Source organism: Zalophus californianus, chromosome 10 (genome assembly GCF_009762305.2).
Source record: "Zalophus californianus isolate mZalCal1 chromosome 10, mZalCal1.pri.v2, whole genome shotgun sequence".
In the NCBI taxonomy this organism is placed as follows: Eukaryota; Metazoa; Chordata; class Mammalia; order Carnivora; family Otariidae; genus Zalophus; species Zalophus californianus.
This window is the reverse complement of record NC_045604.1, coordinates 4,976,386-4,996,877: the sequence shown is the minus strand read 5'-3', so window position 1 is coordinate 4,996,877 and position 20,492 is coordinate 4,976,386. Positions and strand designations below refer to the sequence as shown.

At 41.7% G+C, this 20,492-nt stretch overlaps 1 protein-coding gene across 3 annotated transcripts in view; it reads left to right on the top strand.

Annotated features, from left to right (window-relative positions):
• Positions 1–20,492, top strand: part of COPA (COPI coat complex subunit alpha) — a 50,416-nt gene that overhangs the window by 1,536 nt on the left and 28,388 nt on the right. For 2 of the 3 annotated variants that reach the window (XM_027610023.2, XM_027610022.2), the window contains exons 2-10: positions 1,748–1,861; positions 2,040–2,113; positions 5,890–5,970; positions 10,163–10,239; positions 10,961–11,070; positions 16,561–16,670; positions 18,016–18,115; positions 18,689–18,824; positions 19,349–19,431. In XM_027610023.2, coding sequence (XP_027465824.1) covers positions 1,748–1,861; positions 2,040–2,113; positions 5,890–5,970; positions 10,163–10,239; positions 10,961–11,070; positions 16,561–16,670; positions 18,016–18,115; positions 18,689–18,824; positions 19,349–19,431 — 885 coding nt within the window. Of the gene's footprint in view, positions 1–1,747; positions 1,862–2,039; positions 2,114–5,889; positions 5,971–10,162; positions 10,240–10,960; positions 11,071–16,560; positions 16,671–18,015; positions 18,116–18,688; positions 18,825–19,348; positions 19,432–20,492 lie in introns of those variants that run through there. The other variant, XM_027610024.2, reaches the window with a different exon arrangement.

The window sequence follows — 20,492 nt, the reverse complement described above, 5'->3', positions numbered from 1 at the left end:
TGTAAAAAAATAAAATAAAAAAGGACGCCTGGGTGGCTCAGTTGGTTAAGCGTCTGCCTTCAGCTCGGACCAGGATCCCAGGGTGCTGGGGTGGAATCCTACTTCGGGGGGGGGGGGGTCCTTGTTCAGTGGGGAGCCTGCTTCTCCCTCTGTGCGCGCGCTCTCTCTCTCTCTGACAGGTAAGTTAAAAAAAAAGAATCTTTAAAAGTTAAATATCCTTTTTAAAAAATTTTAGATTAGTAAAACAAAACAGAAAACCAATAACATCCGTATTGGGCGCGGTGTGCAAAACTGCTATCTTCAGAAACCTAATGAGACTGTATACCCCTAGTCTTTTTGCAATCAGGTAGTATCTATGAAAATGTTAAATACGCATACCCTATTCCTGAGCAATTCTACTTCCAGCCTAAAGCAGTAATAATGCAAATAGACTAGATTATGTGTAGAAGTATTTTCTTTTTTTTAAAAGATTTTATTTTTTTGAGATAGAGGGAAAGAGAGAGACAGAGCACAAGCAGGGGCAGAGGCAGGGGGAGAAGCAGGCTCCCCGCTGAGCAAGGAGCCCGATGTGGGACTTCATCCCAGGACCCTGGGGTCATGACCTGAGCTGAAGGCAGACGCTTAACTGAGTGAGCCACCCAGGCGCCCTAGAAGTATTTTCTTTAAGCTCTATTTTCTGATAGATTAAAGTCAGGGAAAAAAACTTAAATGCTCATCGCTATAATAATTTTAAAATATGGTATATTTGTATTTTGCTGTTGTTAAAAAGAATGAGGTTGTGTTTGTATGTACCTAATGAGATCCATGGTATATAGCTAAGCGAGAAAAGAAGTTTGCATAACATATTTCCATTTTCATAAAATGATATGATCTGCATGACAAATCTGAAAGGATACACTCCAGACTGTTAGCAGTTGTTACTTCTGTGGACTTCCGTTTACAGTCATGATGGAGTAACAGAGACCAGAGTTACCTTTCCACCTTAAAACAGCTGCACAACTAAACAGGATGTGTGAAACAAAAATTTTCAGACCCTGGATGACAGGCAGTGTAGGAGAGTGATTCAGGGAAATAAATAAGGTGAGTCCTATGATTGTTTCAGCTTACTACCTGGAGAGTTTCCAGGCTGCGGTATAGGGAAGGGGAAAGAGCCCTGTGGTCTCACTGAAGACAGAATTTGCTGGACAAAATACCAAAGAGAGAACTGCACAGGGAACACTGGAGTTCTCCAGGGGATGCTGTCAGGCCTTTGTCTGAGTCCTAGTCTGCATATGCATGTGAGGAAATGACCTAGAGCCTGGGAAAGAACCTCTAGAGAGAAGGCAGAATAATCCCTGGAGCTCACTTAGAGCTGGGAATAGTTTTGTGTTCCTGCTAGCCAGAATCGAAGGCCTCCTAATACCGCAGGGCATCATCTAGAGACCTCAGGTGGTATTGCCTTAATAGTGATGCCAAATTAGATCTAGACTAAAGGCTGTTGTGGACCCACACTAACAAAAGCAAAAGCAAACTTCAAAACAAGTAACCTCACAACATCCTAAAACAAAGTCTAGCAATATTTAAAGCAATGTAACAAAATCCAGCACCTAACAGCATAAAATTCATAATGTCTGGCATTCAGTGAATGAGTGTATGAACCTAGGGTTAACTTAGCTCTTTGTTTTTCCTGTCCGAATTGACGGGGTGCCATTGTGGGCCATGCTTAGCTCATTGGATCATTCCCTGTTTGTTTGTTTTTTCTCCCTAGGGCTCAGTTTTCACCCCAAAAGACCCTGGATCCTGACCAGTTTACACAATGGGGTCATCCAGTTATGGGACTATCGGATGTGTACCCTTATTGACAAGTTTGATGAACATGATGGTAAGATAACAATTTCTAGGAGGAAATTAAAGAGATATAAGTATTTATTGTCTTCTGGAGGAGTTTAAGCTTTCTTTAGGGTTAGAGAACAAGGATGGGCTGGATCCTGAATAAGAATCACCTCAGAGATGAGGAAGTACGGCTTTCTTTAACGTATACTGCCTGCTTTTCTCCCCAGGTCCAGTGCGAGGCATTGACTTCCATAAGCAGCAGCCATTGTTTGTCTCTGGAGGAGATGACTATAAGATTAAGGTATAAAGAGGGTCTGTTATGATTAGGAGTAAAGGATAGGATTTGGGGTTTGGCAGTTGTGGAAAGGACTAAAAACAGAACATCGCATTCATACAGAGCTCAGGCTTCTGATGTTATCAGGGGCACTTATCCAGCAAACGTTTATTGAATACTTACAGTGGTAGCATCAGACACTTTTATTTTTTTGGGAATTCAAAAATAAATAAGAAATTGATCTCTGTTCTCAAGGAGCTTTGATTTTAATGGAGGAGATACATATACACCCCAAATAATAGCATGTACAGTTTGTTGAGTGATACAATAGAGAGATAACCAAAGTGAAAGCAGGAAGGACAGTCCAAGTCAGAGGCAGAAAGGCATGACACAGCTGGATACATCTGAGAAATGTAATTAGTTTTACGTGAATAAACTCTGGAGAGAATGTGAGAGAAGAGCCAGAAGATGAGAGGGGCCAGATCCTGGAGGACTTATTTGCAGTGCTCAGAAGCATGGATGTCATCATACAGATAACAAGGAACCGTTACAAGGGTTTACGTAGAGGAGTGACATCAGGTTCACTTTTTTTTTTTTTTTTTTAAGATTACTTGGGTGGTAGTCTAGAGAAAGGACTGGCTAAAGCGGGCAAGCCTGGATGTAGAGATGCCAGTTAGGAGACTGTTGCAAAAGCCCGAGTGGTAGTGGGCAGAGCCTGACCTCAGGCGGTAGAATTTCAGAATGGAGACAGAGATGGAATTGAGAGCTTAAGGAAGGGCATCAGTGAGTCTGCTGGAGGGACGGTAAGGGGAAACAAATGAGATGACATTTATTGCAGGCTTTTAGCCTAGGTCACTGGGTACCATTCACGGGGAAAGGAAAAATGAGGAGGTGCAAGTTTTCTGGAGTGCTGGGGGAGGATGGTGTCTTGGTCTGTTGGGGCTACTATAACAAAATATCATCACAGCTTGGGTGGCTTATATACAACAGAAACTTCTCCCAGTTTTGGAGGCTGCAAGTGCAAGATTAGTCAGCTTCTGGTGAGGTTCCTCTTCTAGGCTGTAGATGGCTGCCTTCTCTCTGTGTGTCTTCAAATGGTGGAAGGGTGAGGGATTTCTGGAGTCTCTCTTATAAGGACACTAATCCCGTTCAGGAGGGCTCTGCCCTCATGACCTAAGCACCCCTCAAAGGCCCCGCCTCCTAATGCTTTCACATTGGGCATTAGGATTTCGACGTATAAACTGGGGGGAGAACACAGACATTCAGTCCACAGCAGACGGGTAATGAAGACCATCTTGATACTGATGAGTCTGAGGTACCTAAGGGGCAGTTTGTGGAGATGTGTCTGCACTGGAGTCATATTTGGGAGTTGTCCTCATGAAGGAGGGAGCCAAAGCAGAGGTGGTAGAAGGTGTCCCTCTGGGATTATGTTGAATGAGAGTTAATATAGGAAAGAATGATTTTAGAGGTTGGAGATGAACCAAGGGGAAGAAGCAGAAGCCTATTGGATGCCAAGGAAGGAGAGAATTTGGGGAAAGAGAAACTGGTTGGAATATATAAGGATCAGGTAACCTTTGGATTGCTTAATTAGGAAGATGTTAGTGATCCTAGCACCTTAATATAAAGGGAGGCAGCAGAATATAGGCAACTCTTTGAAGAAGCTTGACTGATAAAAGCAAAACTGGAGCCAGAGGCTTTGAACCTATAAAATAAAAAATAAAAAATTTCTCTTTACTTCCACAGGTTTTCATTAAGCATGTGTATCCAATCAAACCAGTGAAATTTACTTCATAAAAAAGATAACTTTTTCAGAAGCTAGCTCAGAAAGTTCTGTTTTAGATCACACAGCATAACTTAGGTGACAGGCGTGACAAGTGATGGCTGCCCACAGAGAAAAGAGACCTTAGAATTGTAGGAAGGACCGTTCTTTCTGTTTTTTTAGATTTTCGCACTGCATCCTAGGGGCGGCTTGTGGAAGCTCAAACCACGTGATAGACCTCAAAGGCTCCTAGGGATATCACTTCATATAATATTTTTAGTAAAGTATTTGTCACTTATATTGATGACCATCGACTATCAAGAATGGTTAACTTGGGTTCCTTATAATCTGTTTAAGAAAGGAAAGACTAGGTGACATTTGAGAAAAAAGATTTATTCCCCAAATCATTAATACTTTAAAAAGGACTATTTTCCATTTATATGAAATGTCCAGATAGGCAGATCAGTAGATGAGTGGTTGTCTGAGGTTGGAGGGGTTGGAAGGAAATGGGGAGTCGCAGCTATTGGGTATAGTTTTGGGGGAGTGTGATACAATGTTCTAAAATTGGTGGTGGTGATGGTTGCACAGCTCTGAAAGTACTAAAAACATTGAATTCTGTGTTTTTTAGTGGATAAATTTTGGGGGGATTTGAGTTGTATTTCAATAAATGCATTAAATAAAGGAATTAGCTAGCTCGGTGTGCAGTGTTACCACAGGGAGCCACAGATAGCCAGAGTCTAGAAACCCTGCAGGTCTTTAAGGATTCACAGTTCTGGAGTTTGGTGGAGGACTATAAAGGAGTCAAGAGAGTTTGGAGCTGGAAATGTGGAAGTTTAAAACACTGAACTCTGTAAGGGGGAAAAAATTAGTTAAAGAGTGGTATTTATGGTATGATCTAATTTTTGTGTGACACTCAAACTCCATTGTGTACATGTATTTTATTTATAGATAATTCAACAGATGACAGTGAAAGTATTGGGATACTTTCACGTTTCACTTTCATGTTTCATGTCGTTTACCTTTTCTCATTTCTGCACATACTTGTTGAGCATCTCCTAAGTGTTAGCGGCTGTTTTAGATGCTAGGGGTATAGTGTTGAGCATGGTGGACAAGGACCCCGCCTTGAGGGAGCTTGCATTCTTGTTTGGACAATCATACTTTCCAGTTGTTTGAATTTGTTACAGGAAATGGTGTTACCTTTTGTAATTTACAAAAGAAAATTAAATTTTTTTCAGTAAAAAAGGAATAGTAACTGGTTGGCTTGGGGGTAGATTATAAAAAAAATTTTAAATGTTAAAGTGTTTAAAAAAAGCCAAGTGACCTCATCATAATTTTGCACTTTTTGGGAGGTTTTCTGGATGGGAGTGTGTGCTTACATTTCTGGTCCTGGTTTAGTGTCTTCCTTAGTTATGTTCATTGATACCTGGTACTTTGGTAGTTAGCTCAACTTTATATCTGAATATGATGTTTTTCTGCTTAGCTCACCCTAACGGTGAGCAATGTAGTATTTTCCATAGTGATGAATTAAAGTCTGCTGAGTACAGACCGTGAATGTATGGGCATCGTTTGCCACCAAGTTAGCAGTCTAAGAGAAGATGATACCATATGTTATATTATTGTTTCCTTTAGAGTCATGGTATCTGTCCAGCTTTTTTTATCTTGAGTTAAGGTAGTAGGTGACGCACTGTGGGTCAGTGTTCAAGCTAAGAACACAATTATGCAGTAGAAAGAAGAGTTAAGCCCCGGATAAACCTCTTGTCTCCCGTTACTAAATTGAGATGATTTCTCCCCAAAGAAAAGAAAAACCTTTCCGTAATCGTCCCTAGCCTTGCCTTTTTTCCCCTCTCCATATGTTTAGTTGACCTACATTTTCATTTTTGATCTTTTTACCTCCAACCTTAAACAGGTCTTAAACAAGACTTCCTATCAAGGTTCCTACTTATTTAGAAATGCCAAAATACCAAATGTATTTATTGAGAAGCCTGAACTTCTTTGAGGCTCAGGACCCTTATGTCCTATTGCTTAGTTGGATTTCTCTTTGCAGGTGTGGAATTACAAGCTTCGGCGCTGTCTCTTCACATTGCTTGGGCATTTAGACTACATTCGCACCACATTTTTCCATCACGTAAGTGCCCATGGTGGCTCTAGTTGTAGAGCATTCTTCAGTTTCTCTGGGAATCTTCTACTTGCTTCTCAAGAACCCATGCTTTGATAACAGAATTATTGGAGTTCTTGGAGTAGCTCTTCTAGAATCTGTGTGGTGTTGACCTTTCTGCTTTGTTTCCTTCTGCAAAAGGAAGCACTCAGGGTTATATTGAATTTAATTTAATTGGATTCAGTGGGCTGTATAAAGAAGGCATTGATTCTCTATAGGGAAAAGTAGAGATTTGATTTCAGGTTGGCTGAGCTCGTGAACAAAAGTGTGCAGACTAATCCCATGTGGGGTGTTTTTAAGTAAGTGTGTCTGGAGGGAGGTCAAGGTTAGATGCCATTTTGATGAGCTAATAAATGTTTTGAAGCATTAACATAATCAAGCACTTCTATCCTAGGATTTTAGGGTACAGTAGAGGCTGTTTCTTTAGTCAGGCTTTCTACTTTTGATCTGTCAGGTATCCTAGAAGACAGACTTAAACGTAGATTGGAGACTCCCAGCCTCTTAACCAGTCTCAACCTGGCTGGATCTTTCTATAATTCTATGCTATTAGATTTAATTTGTACTGTTTCTTGACTAAGTTTCTTGAATTAAGTTAGAATATAATGAAATAAGAGTTTCCTGGCTAAGTATAGTTTTATTTCTTTCTGTAAAATTAAAAAAAATTTAGAATGATTGCAAAAATTATAGCGAAAACATTTGAGAATTATTAACCAAAGAAGTGAAAGACGTGTACTCGAAAACTACAGAACACTGATGAAAGAAATTGGAGATGAGACAAATGGAAAGACATTCCATGCTCATGGTTTGGAAGAACAAATATTGTTAAAATGTCTATATTCCCCAAAGCAATCTACAGATTTAATGCAACCCCTTTAAAAATACCAACATCATTTTTCACAGAATTAGAACGAACAATCCTAAAATTTATGGAACCACAAAAGACCCCCGAATAGCCAAAGCAGTCTTGAAAAGGGAAAACAAAACTGGAGGTATCACAGTTTCAGACTTTAAGTTATATTACAAAGCAGTGGTAATTAAAACAGTATGGTACTGGCATAAAAATAGACACACAGATCATTGGAACAGAATAGAGAGCCCAGAAGTAAAACCACAGTTATATGGTCAGTTAATCTTGGGCAAAGGAGGAATGAATACACAGTGGAACAGATTCTTCAACAAATGGTGTTGGAAAAACCGGACAGATACATGGCAAAAGAACGAAACTGGACCACTTTCTTTCACTGTACACAAAAATAAACTCAAAATGGATTAAAGACCTAAATATGTGACCTGAAAGCATAAAAATCCTAGAGGAGTGTCTGGGTGGCTCAGTCGGTTAAGCGGCGACTCTTGATCTCAGCTCAGGTCTTGATCTCATGCTGGGCATGGAGCTTACTTAAAAAAAAAAAAAAATCCTTGAAGAGAGCACAGGCAGTAATTTCTTTGACATTGACCATAGCAACATTTTTCAAGGTAATGTCTCCTGAGGCAAGGGAAATTGAAGCAAAAATAAACTGTTGGGATTGCATCAAAATGGAAGGCTTCTGTATAGCAAAGGAAACAGTTAACAAAACTAAAAGGCAACCTGCGGAATGGGAGAAGATATTTGTAAATGACATATCCGATAAAGGTTTAGTATCGAAAATATATATAAAGAACTTAAAAAACTTAATACCCAGGGGTGCCTGGTGGCTCAGTCAGTTAAGCGTCTGACACTTGATCTCCTCAGGTCTTGATCTCAGGGTTCTGAGTTCAAGCCCCGTGTTGGGCTCCATGCTGGGTTTGGAGCCTGCTTGAAAACAACAACAAAAAACTGAACACCCAAAACCAAATAATCCAGTTAAAAAATGTGCAGAAGACATGAACAGACATTTCTCCAAAGATATGCAGGTGGCCAGCAGACACCTGAAAAGACGCTCAACATCACTCAGCATCAACGAGATACAAATCAAAGCTACAGTGAGATACCATGTCACACCTGTCAGAATGGCTAAAAACACCACCAGAAACGACAAGTGTTGGTGAGGATGAAGAAAGGGGAACTCTCGTGCACTGTTGGTGGGAATGCAAAATGGTACAGCCACTCTGGAAAATAATATGGAAATTCTTCAAAAAAATAAAAATAGAGCTACCCTATGATCCAGTAATCACACTACTGGATATTTACCCCCAAAATACAAAAACACTAATTCAGACAGATACATGCACTCCTGTGTCTATTGCCACATTAATTACAATAGCCAAATTTGGAAGCAGCCTAAGTGTCCATTGATAGATGAATGGATATAGAAGTGTGTGGGATATTCAGTGTTAAATAAGAATAAAATCTTGACATTTACAGTGACACGGATGGAGCTAGAGAGTATAATGCTAAGCAGAATAAGAGGAAGAGAAATGCCATATGATCTCACTCGTGGAATTTAAGAAATACGACAAATGAGCGAAGGGAAAAAAAGACAAATCAAGAAACAGACTCTTAACTATAGAAAACAAGCTGATGGTTACCAAGAGGGAGGTGGGTGGGGGCGTAGGTGAAATAGAGCATGGGGATCAAAGAGTACACTTATCATGATGAAAAAGAAAATTCTTAGACGGTGCACGCTTTGCTGTGAGCTCATGGCTGGTGTTGACAAGGCCATCCTGCTGGTACTTAGTCCTGGAGGACCTACTTCACTTTATGAGAAATGAAGCCAAGCGTGCTCTCTGTTTGATGCCTGAAACTTCTCTCAATGCACAAAACAAAATGGAGGAAATACATTTTATTAAGGCCGTTCTCCAGGTCCTTTCATCCTAAATTTTTACCTACAACACTACTGGGACTTTGAAGAAATCATGTGCAGTGTAAGACCCTGTGGTGTTTGCTTTTATTTTAAGTCTAGAATGATTGGAGGAGGAGGTGGCCCAGTGTGAATGGAATGCTTGCTGAATTGCCAGAATGGTTTTAGGTACCTCTTCCATGGTTCTCAACCACTGGGGATTTTGCCGCCCAGAGGACGTGGTAGTGTCCGGACACATTTTTGTTGTCACGGCTTAGGGAATGAAGGCTGCTGACATCTGGTGCATGGAATCCAGGTATGCTGCTAAACATCCTTGCATGTACAGGATGATTCAAAGAATCATTCGACTCAGAAATGTCTATAATAACCCCATTTTATGGATGGAAAAAACTGGGTTTCAGTGATGTTAAGTAATTAATAGAAATATATGTGATTAATTAAAAAAAAAGAAAAACCATTTGAGAATGATAACCGCTCAATAAGATGCCCTGTGAAGCAGGAATTGTTTGTCGTCAGCATAAGGGACGTGCTGAAGACCTGCCTAACAAGTTGCCATCCAGTTGGAAAGTTAGAAAAACTTTCTTTTATTTTTTTGGTTCAGTAAGTATACGTGTGCCTTGTACTTATTAAGTTCTTTGCTAAGCACTGAAGATACAACTGTGAATAGGAAATACCTTCTTTTCTCAATGAGCTTACAGACTCTAAAATAGCTACGTTGTTTCTCCATGTTATTTTTTTTTAAGACTTTTTATTTGTTTAATAGAGAGAGAGAGAGGGAACACAAGTGGGGGGAGTGGGAGAGGGAGAAGTAGGCTTCCCGCCGAGCAGGGAGCCCGATGCGGGGCTCGATCCCGGGACTCTGGGATCATGACCTGAGCCGAAGGCAGTCGCTTAACCAACTGAGCCACCCAGGCACCCCTCTCCATGTTGTTTTTTGCTTTGGTTCCTGGGATGGGAATTTTTTGAGACTGGATGGTCTGACAAGGAGTCAGACCATAAAACAGTGTTCTAATCCTAGAGTGAAAGAGAGAAGACCCTTTCATAGGATCTTAATTTACAGGACTAGCTGTGTATAAATAGAAATACACATATGCACATACATACACAGAAAAGTAAGTATGGTATATATTTTTTGTCTCTCAGAATCCTTTATGCCTTTTTCTGGCTTCTGTTCTAAAATCTCCAGGTGGAAGTGCCGGTGTGGAAAAGCTGGTAGAATGGTGGGGAGGAGACCGCGAGGCTGCGGATCAGAAGCTGTGGTCCCTTTGCTAGTACAGCTGAGATGCCCGGCAGTGGGGGGTTTCCTCCAAAGAGAGGAATGGTTACAGAGCCCGAAAGAACACATTTGTTTAGTGTCGAAACCCTTTGTCTGGATTGTCTTTCAGGAATATCCCTGGATTCTGAGCGCCTCAGATGACCAGACCATCCGGGTGTGGAACTGGCAGTCTAGAACCTGTGTCTGGTAAAGCAGAAGATGCGGCTGAGAGAGAGGCTTCGTTCTGCCTAGTGTTTGCCTTATGAGCTTCCCTTCAGAGCAATCTTTTCCCTTCCCTAGTGGGCCCTGCCGGCTGATTAATTACTGATTGTATTTGTGAGATGCTTTCACATGCAAAATGATAAATACAGAGGCAATCTTGTTAGTAATGTATCGATCTGGATTTTCTGATCATTTCTTGCCAGGGAAGGGAGGTCCTATCACTAGGTTTTAGAACAAAACTTTTAGCTGGTTCTCAGTTCTGTTCTCGTGAAACATGAGTCAAGGTCTAGACCTCCATCCTGCTTTGTGTTTGGGTCTTGAACTTCTCATGAAGATGTAAGGACCATTGAAAAATGAGGCCGTTTAAGAGGGATTATCCCACCAAAATCTAACGTAGTTTCCAGTATAAATTACTAGGACTCCATTTATTTTGATATATGAACATTTTTAATATGAGAGGACAGCTGTCTCCTGCAGTTAGTAATATTTAAATGCTGAAGCATCAGAGGAAAGAAGGGGACTATTGTTAAAGCATCTGACCTTGCTTATTGTTACTAGTTCAGAATTGTTAGGTTGACTTGCCTTTGCCTCCAAAAAGAATACTTGGGTCTGTTATCTGTTAAAAATGGAGAGTAGTATTTAGTGTGTAGGAGTCTGTTGAGTCCTGCCTCTAATTTGGTATTGTCTTTTTCTTTTCTTCTTGCAGCGTGTTAACAGGACACAACCATTATGTAATGTGTGCTCAGTTTCACCCCTCAGAAGACCTGGTTGTGTCAGCCAGCCTGGACCAGACTGTGCGTGTTTGGGATATTTCTGGTGAGCTGCCCAAGTTCAGGGGACAGCCTCATCATGTCTGGCGCAAAACTGCAATTGCTTAAAATAGTGAGGGTAGTTGGCTTAGACCAGAAAAAGTTAGAATATTCTGTTCTTATGTAATGGCATCTCTGCTTATGAGGGTATTAAATCCGCTTTTGAGGGTTCTTTGAGTTAGCGGTACTCTTGAGAGAAGTGGCTGCTCTGGAAAGTGTATTTAACTTGAAGGAAATTTCACTTTGTAGGTAGAAGGGTATCTATCTAGTTAAAATCTAGATACTGGTATATAGTATAGTATATAGAATCTGTATATTTGGGAGTATTTGATTAAGAATCATGCCGTCCAGGGGTGCCTAGGTGGCTCAGCTGTTAAACATCTGCCTTCGGCTCAGGTCATGATCCCAGGGTCCTGGGATCGAGCCCTGCATCGGGCTCCCTGCTCCATGGGAAGCCTGCTTCTCCCTCTCCCTCTCCCCTGCTTGTGTTCCCTTTCTTGCTGTGTCTCTCTCTGTCAAATAAATAAATAAAATCTTAAAAAAAAAAAAATCATGCCTTCCAGTAAAGTAAAACAAGAAATAACATCTTCCACCAAAACGAATTTTGGGAATAGATTAATGCGGGGCAGCAGGACTCTGGGATCCTGTGGCCTCATTTAGAAATAGGAAAATCCTTCCATTTCTTCTAATGTGGGGAGCACAGGAGAGGGTGGGATTTTTATGTCCAGAACACCTTTCAGTGGGCAGACTTCTAGAAATTAAAATGACCAGAAATTGAAACAGATTTGTAGATTTTGGATAGTTGGAATAATCCCTCCTTTCACAGTTTATGTGTCTTGATTTGGGGATAAGGATTTAAATGGTTGGCGCTGTGTGGAGGAAACATGAGAAGTTGCGAAGCCGAGAGGGTAAATGTGGGGAAAGACAGCCCCTGTGAGGTGGGCAGGCCAGTAGGCCAGCAGGCTGGCTGGCTGGAAGTGCTTTGTGGACGGTTAGAATATGGAAAAGGAACTCTAAATGCTATGGTGCCCTGCCCAGTAGAATTTACTTATCACTTGCTGAATTGTCTCTCTTTGTTTGTTGCCTTCGGAATTCTTAGAGATTGGGGTTCTGGGGAAGGTCAGGGGCTAGACTGCACAACACTTGTTTCGTTCTATAAAAGGAAGGCCCCTCAGAGGTCCTTGGCTTGGTTCTTTTTGGTGGTAAAGGCATCACCCATCTGAATCGTGGGGCCGAGGTGGTAGCCCTTCCCAGCTCCCTTGTGACATGGTGGGCTAGAGCAGTATGGTACTTGCTCTTCTTAGAAGCCACCAATGAATAGCAAGTCCGAAGTTTGGATTTCTGGGTGCAGCACCTGGAATATTGTAGTAGCAGTTGGTTAGGGTTCGTGCAGCATAGAGGGCAGCTGGGGGAGGGTGAAGCCAGTGGGAGAGCAGAACCTTTGGGTTCTTTGTTTTTTCTTTTTAACTCTTTGACTTTCTAATGTATACGTATTTTGGTGTGGCAGAGACCTGAAGAGCTAAAAACTAATTTAGGTGACACAGATGCTCTTATCTCTCTCTCCAGCCCTTTTCCCTTCCCAACCAGGAGAAAGGTTTTTGACAGAAACTCAGCGTATGTTATGTATTGTCTTTACTTCAGGGATGACAGTCTGAGTCCTGTGTCATGGTGAACCGTTGTGATGACTGTCACCTTAGAACTTCTAGAATCATCTGCAGTTTTCAGAGGGTCGGAATTAGAAGGGAATGGCATCAACGAGACTGTTGGAGATAGGCAAGTTGTACTCCTTTCCCCTAGGGCTTCTGCCATTGCAGTTTTTCGTCAGACTGATGAGGCTTTTTGAAGTACACCCAGATGTGACCAGCCTTGCCGACAGGAGTTGAGCACAAGCATCATGAGCCTGTGCTCCCTCCTCACCGCTAGTGCCAGGAAGTTTCTTATTTACTCTCTCAGTAACCTAGCTATGGCTTTCCATGGTTTTTCACTGTGCACACATTCAAAGCCCCCTCTCTGTCTCTGGATATAGGAGCCTGATTGGCTTGGGTCTGGCTCATGCTGTTCCTGCTGATCAGCAGCCATTATTTAGAATTGTGTTTCCCAGCCAGAGCTCTGTGACAGGATTGAGCACTACTCAAATACTCTGAGTGACTGTTTTCTCACTTCTTAGGAGAATGGCGTATAGCTAGTGACATTGTAGATCATAAAGAAGTTAATTCGTTACATGCATAAAGGGATGCTTTGGCCATTAGGGCTTAATTCCAAGAGGGCAGGGCCTCTTACTGCCCTGCTCTGAGAGTGCTGGTCACGCCCCCTGAGGCTCTCGCAGCAGGTGCCTGTGGCCTAGCCATAGTGATTGGGGCAGTTAGGCGGATGGATTCTCACTGATAGCCTGAACTGCCCAAGGCAAGAAATCCTTTTCTTCACTTCTGTAGGTTGAAGATCATTTTTTGCATCAGAATTAAGGACCTTAAATCCAAGAAGAGAGGGAGAGAGTGTGACCCCAGTTGGGGTTTCTACTTGCTCTTGAATGTGTGCGGTACATGGGTCACTATCTAATAACACTGCAATCGCTGTACTTCCTTAGCATATGTGATACTGAGAATTTTGTGCTGACTCGCTCTACTAAAGTGAACGCTCTCTTTACTGTTTCTAAATGTGTTTCTCTACTCAGAACTCTCTTGACTTCCAGTAACCCCTTAACCAGAGTGAAAGGAGATGCTTTGGTCTTTAACCAAATGGAGCTTTGAGTTAGACTTTTACATTTAGTCTTTCCTTTTCTGGAAATCAGCACACTCTTTTTAGCAGAATTATTTTTGCCTGGGTTCAAATAAGTCTGAACACAGGAAGAGGAATTAGCTTTCAGGTCTGTTAGGGACCAGAGGTAGTAATTCTGAGAGAGGAAAAGTTAGTTCTGAGTCAGAGAATGAATACCCTCACATTTAAAGGGCTGCTGAAAATTCTAATTGTTTGGAATGTCTACCTCTCTGAGCTCAATATGCAATAAGAAAATGGAGATCTTTTAAAGGAAAACCTGTCTTCTTGTTACCTGTCCCATGAGAATTGAGCCCCATGGGGCTTACTTAACCTGAATCTCTTCTGTTAGTCTGGCAAAGTATGTTTAAAAGAGAAATATTTACAATCTAGATATAGAAGATAGGTTATTTTTATAGCTTGATCTTCCAAGTAAACTGACAGTTAAATTATCTTAATGTGCTTACACCTTTGCATGTCAAGCCCATGTAATTCAGGCTTAATCTTTGAAATGACAACTAAAAAAGTATTAATTTGCTGCCAGTTCCTGTCCTTTTTCCTCTCTTTTTACTACTTCCCCTGGCCCCCATTGGGAAGCGTGCGTCAAACTGGTCCAGTCTGAGAGTGAACTCCCTTCCCTCTGGATTTGAGTAGCTGCTGTAGAAATTTTCCATCTGTCGTTCAGTCGTAGTGAGTGGCTTGTCAAACGCTCAAATACTTTTCTAAGTATCTTTTCACTGCCTGTCCCTATTCATCTGTCTGTCTTTGCTCTTCCCCCTTTCCTGGGTCATGACAGCAAAGGCTCGCATTCTGTCATATGGCTTTCCTTTTAATGTGTTCGTTGAAGCTTATTGGAGGTGAAGTTCCTCACAGCTGTCTGTCTCTGTGTCTTCCTCTGAATCTGTTCCATACACCAGACTCATTAGAAGTTGACAGATTCCATTAAAGAGACAAGCGATGTAAGTGAGAAGAGACATCCCTTTGATAATGTATTTATGAAGCCTTGGAAAGTGCATTTTTGTTAAAGCGTCAGCTTTATTTCTCTCGCCTATTGACTAAATGCTCATCTTGGACAGGGGATGAGATGATTGACACCGTCGGGCCCTCTTAAGCACTTGCCTCCCCAGTGCTGACGTCTACGTGTCACTGGAAGAGAAGAGATTACGTTAATATTGTAATTTTAAAACAACAAAGAGAAATTTAATCATTAAACTTAAATGTTTATATTTTCCGACAGAGGCCAACATTTAGGCTTAAAGTGACTTAGGTTTTATTTTCAGTAATGGCTTTTATTTTCCCCCTAATTATGGATACTTGCTTTTTATTTTACAAGTGCCAGTAGTTTGAATTTCCTCTTTCCCCCACAAATACTTCAAAAGATAGAATTTTAGTCCCAGTTCTGTTTTCTTATTTATATATAATTATACCTGCTTTCCTGTCTCAAAGGTTATCAGGATCAAATTACAGAACTTATGTTAGAGAGTGCTTTGAAAATCACGAAGTGCTTTTCAAATGTAAAGTAGTTGTTAGCATAGCTTTTGTTGTGACTACCGCAGTTTATAAAGATAGGTGTAGTTGAGCCGTGAGTTTGGGTCGTATACACGTAAGACTCTTCTTATCCTGGTGTCTTTTTTCTGTTGTTTTCAAATTGTGGGCAATTCCTCCCAGTAAAACTAGCCTCCAGAAGTGTTTTTTTTTTTTTTTTTTTTAATTTTATTTTATTATGTTAATCACCATACATTACATTATTAGTTTTTGATGTAGTGTTCCATGATCCATTGTTTGCGTGTAACACCCAGTGCTCCATTCAGTACATGCCCTCTTTAATACCCATCATCAGGCTAACTCATTCCCCCTACCCCCCCAGCCTTCAGAAGTTTTAATGGCAAAATACACGTATTCAGGTCTATAACCAGCCTTTTTAAGTAAGAGCTTAAAAGGACGTGACAGTTTTATTTTTATTTACGTATTTATTTTGACCCTAACTAGATTTTATTAGTCATGATCTAAAGGAAAGAAATTACACTGATCTGGCAATCTTTTTGTTGAGAATACATTTATAAAGTTCTGTTGTGCATAAGGACATGACAGTTGAAATTATTTTGTTCACTGCCCAAGAGTCACATAGAAGAGTACACTTTCGGCATAGTTGTACTTTTTTTACTCTCTGCTACCAAATAACTGTTTGGTATTTAATGGGCCTTGTTTCCTTAGCTGCTCTGGAACTGCCCTGTGAGTTGCCCAGCAGCTTCCCGTTTGAGAAGCACGCAGCTGTGGCTTCCCCAAATGGCTTTTCTTTCAAAAGTTTTTGAGATGATGGAAGAAGAGTTGCTATAGTTGTCACAAAGTTGAAAGTGGAAATGGGAGGCTCACCATTTTAGGCCTCATTTCAAGAACAGTCAAGACTAGAAATGACCTCAGGTAGACAGCTCTTGAGGTGAGGCTCGCTGAGGAAGGTAGCCATGTCAGAAGTTTGGATCTCGTCCTCGGGGAGGAGATCCCAGTAGCGGGGCTGTTAAGTGTTCAGGGAGGAAAAGAGAGGCTGGGCAAAGTGCCTCAATATCTTGAACATTTCTAGAAAGAGATAGATAGGAGCTTTTGACATCTTTCTTCAGTCTCTCTAGATTTCTTTTTCCCTTTTTTGTCTTTAACGTTAGTCTCTCCCTGTACCTTCCTGTGCCTGTTACTGGGCTCTTTTTGGTAATATTATTTTGTGTCTTCCATTCCACTCCTCATCCCTTCAAAGGTCTAAGGAAAAAAAACTTGTCCCCTGGTGCCGTGGAGTCCGATGTGCGAGGAATAACTGGGGTTGATCTGTTTGGAACGACAGATGCGGTGGTGAAGCACGTGCTGGAGGTACTTATCTTCACAGCCAGCGGCTCATCTGGGCTCTCGTCTGGGAGGCAGGAACAGGACGCCGCTCGTTTGTTCGTTCCTGCAACAAAGATTTGTGCAGTGCTTATTAAATGCCGGGCATTGTTTGAAGACACTGGAAACAGAATAGTCCGTGAGCCAGGAGAAATGAGGCTTCTGTGCCACCTAAGGGAGAGTCACATGACCTCCCAAACCCAGTAGGGAGAGAGGGAAAAGGCTGGTATGGGCTCTGTCACCATCCCAAAGCAGAGTCCGTTCGCACACCTGTTGTGAGAGTTGGGATCGGGGGGTTTGTGATTTAATCGGAGTTATTAAGGGCCAGCCATGTGTGAGTAATTTGTGTGCATGGTGAGAAAATAGAAAAGCATTAGAGAAAGAAACTAGATTTTTAAAAATATCTAATTTAATCCTTACAGTTCTCCTCTGAGGTAGATATTAGTAACCTCATTTTACAGATGAAAAAAATTGAGACTTAGAGAAATTGAGCAGTTTACCAAAATCCACATGTGTCTAGTAATTGAAAGAACTAGGATTTGAACTTGGATCGGACTCCAAAACCGAAGGGATTTTCGCCACACATGAAGTCTCTCTATAGTGGTACTGAGTACAACTGTATGAATAAAGTACGAGATATCTTAAATTCAGCAGTTCTTAAACTTTGTGTTCTGAGAATCTCTTTATACCTTTAAGACTTATTGAGGACCCCAAAGAGTTCTTGTTTATGTGGTTTATATCTTTCAGTTTTTACCGTATCTGAAATTAAAACTACAAACTTTTTAAAATATAAAGTATATAAGCACACATTCCGTTAGCCATCAAAGCAATGACATCATGTCACGTAGCCGCTGGAAAACTTTATCCTCAGGAGAGAATGAAAGTGAAAAAGGCAAATAATGCCTTAACATTATTAGGAAAATAGTTTTGACCTCGCACGTTTCCTAAAAAAGTATCAGGACTCATCCGAGAGTTTCCCAACATTTCCTCATTAAGTTATAAAATTGGTTTTTATTCTTGTAATGTTAATAATTAGTTGGGGAAATAATATATAAGTAGACAATAAAACAAGGCAGTGTATCCTAAATGCAAATGACACTGAATTTGGAAGTAGAAAGATTTGGGAATTGGCATGAGAACTTGGGTGTAATACTGGGTGGGTTGACATGGTAACTCTCATGTTTATACCTTAGAATAGCATAATCCCTTGAGTCTTTTCACAGGAAGAGTAAAAATCAGAGACATTTTTAATAACCATTAGCGTGGCCCTTTAGTTTGCTTTCAGTAATAGTTATAAAGCCATTTTAGAAGAACCACTTCTTTTTTTCCCCAGGGTCATGATCGTGGAGTAAACTGGGCTGCCTTCCACCCCACTATGCCCCTTATTGTATCTGGGGCAGATGACCGTCAAGTGAAGATCTGGCGCATGAATGGTGAGTAGACCACTGACAGTATCACTGTGTCTAAAAAATCGACTGCTGGCCAGCCAGGTGGAAGCAGCCAGGTCTCCTGGACTTAGTGACCCATTTTCCTACCTTAGGTTCTTACGCTAATCTTAGCAGCATAAAAATTGCCCCGTTCTCTTTTTTCCTGTTTTTGAGGCATCCTGATTTTGAGGATTCTGAACAGTTAAGAATAAACATTCATTCAGAAAACATTTATTGGGTACCTGCTTTGTACTGATCTTTGTTCAAGGCTCTGGAGATACGATGGTGACTAAAACATAGGGAGCTTACATTTATTCTATCATGACACCCAGTGACAAAACAGGGTGAGAGGATAAAGAATGACGGAGAAGAGGTGCTGCCTTTGATAGGTGGGTCCGAGTGAAAGAGCAAAGAAACATATACAGAGATTCAGAGGCTTAAATGAAAAAATTGCCCTGTTAGAAGTTGCTTATATAGCATTTTGGAGTAGCACCTAGCATTCGGTTAGAGATGCCATAATTTTAAATCCCGAACTGGTAGTAGTAGAGGGTTGTGATCTAATTCTTTCTGGTCCTTCAGAGTCGAAGGCATGGGAGGTTGACACCTGCCGCGGTCATTACAACAACGTGTCTTGTGCTGTCTTCCACCCTCGCCAAGAGCTGATCCTCAGCAATTCTGAGGACAAGAGTATCCGTGTCTGGGATATGTCCAAACGGTAAGAGGGTTCTGACGGTGTGTGAGCCAAGCCAGGGGGAAGCCCTCCTCTCTCATTCTCTCTCCTCAGAGTTCGATTAGACTGCTTCTGTGTGTCTCTCCACCTTCAGCATATGGAGAAGTCAGATCTGATGTTATGAAAACCTCAAGGGGCCTAGAGATCACCCAGCATTTACTGATCTCCCAGCAATACAACTTCCACGTGCATTTTTTTCTCCCCCAAATTTAAAACATGTTCTTTGGTAGTTAGGGAAATAAGAAATATGGAACGAAGGTAGTATAACAGGAAATCATGATGAAAAAGGGGAAATTGAAATACCAAAATATTAGGGTCAGAGAGGTTTCCTCTTTCTCTTGGTAGACTTTATCAAGACTCCCTTTACTTAGTGTATGCAATTTGCTGTCCCTAATTTAATCTTTAATCAGTGTGCTGGCTTACATTCAGTGTTCAGTGCTGTTGTATGTGATAGACTGAGGATTACTCTGAAATTAGTATTTTCCTTTGTGTACCTTTTGCTTTCCTAGGACTGGGGTTCAGACCTTCCGCAGGGACCACGATCGTTTCTGGGTCCTAGCTGCCCACCCCAATCTGAACCTCTTTGCAGCAGGTAAGGGCCATTTCTTCTCTTTTTCTCTTGTTTGAGTTCAAAGTTTGTAAGATATGAGAGTGAGTCTCCATTAGCTTTCTCTCCAGTTGATGCATAGCAGGGTGGTGGGGAGAAATAGGGTTCTCAGAGCTGAGCAGTTGAAGCTTCTCTCCTTTGCTCTCCGTCACCGTCCTGAAGAACCAGTCGTTCAGTGTTTGTTCTCCAGCCAGGTCCATTTGACAAGAAAACCCCTTCCCTCTGATTAGTTAGGAAGCTAATTGTGGGCACTCAGGGTTCTCAGATGGAGGAATTGAGGAGCTTGAGGCTGAGTTTCCGTCATCCTTTTAGCAGATACATGCTGTGCCTCAGGCCCTAGTCTGGGTGCCGCTGTGAGAGCAGTGCCTCAAGCAGTGTCCCCGACCCTGTGGAACTCTTATGTGTAGTGAGTAGGGGAGACCGTAAAACAATAAGTATATAAAATAACATGTGGAAGATGCTTTGAAGTAAAGGGGCATGGGGAGGGACATGTGGGCACTGCTGCTTCATGCTGGGTGTTGAGGACAGTGAGGGATGACACACACAATGCTGGCGGTGCTTTGAGAGGTGCTGGGCACGTGTGAGCGGCATCGGAGGCCAGGAGGGGCACAGCGAGTAGGGGTGGAGTCGTGGGAGGGAAGAGCAGGCCCGGCTGTGCTCCACCTTGCAGGCCAGGGTTAGAGTCCAGATTTTACTCTGAATGGGCGGAGAGCCATTGGAAGGTGCTGGGTAGGCAAGTGAATGATCGGGTTTATGTGTGGAGAGCTGACCAGGAGGACAAAGGTCGGAGGTTTCTCTGAGAGATGGTTGATGCTAGTAGGGAAAAAGCAAAACATTTTTTAGAACAACTGGAAAGGCTTTTTAAACTAGCATCCCCGTTTAGCAAAACCTCTTATGTTCTTGCTGTATGCTAGGGATGGGGGAAGGACGGAAGTGATTGTAATTTCTGTCTTCAGGGAGCTGATGGTATAGTGCAGCTGATGGACTTAGACAGTTACAGTGCAGGCTGTTAAGTGCTGTACTGGAGGGTTTAGCATAGTGGACAT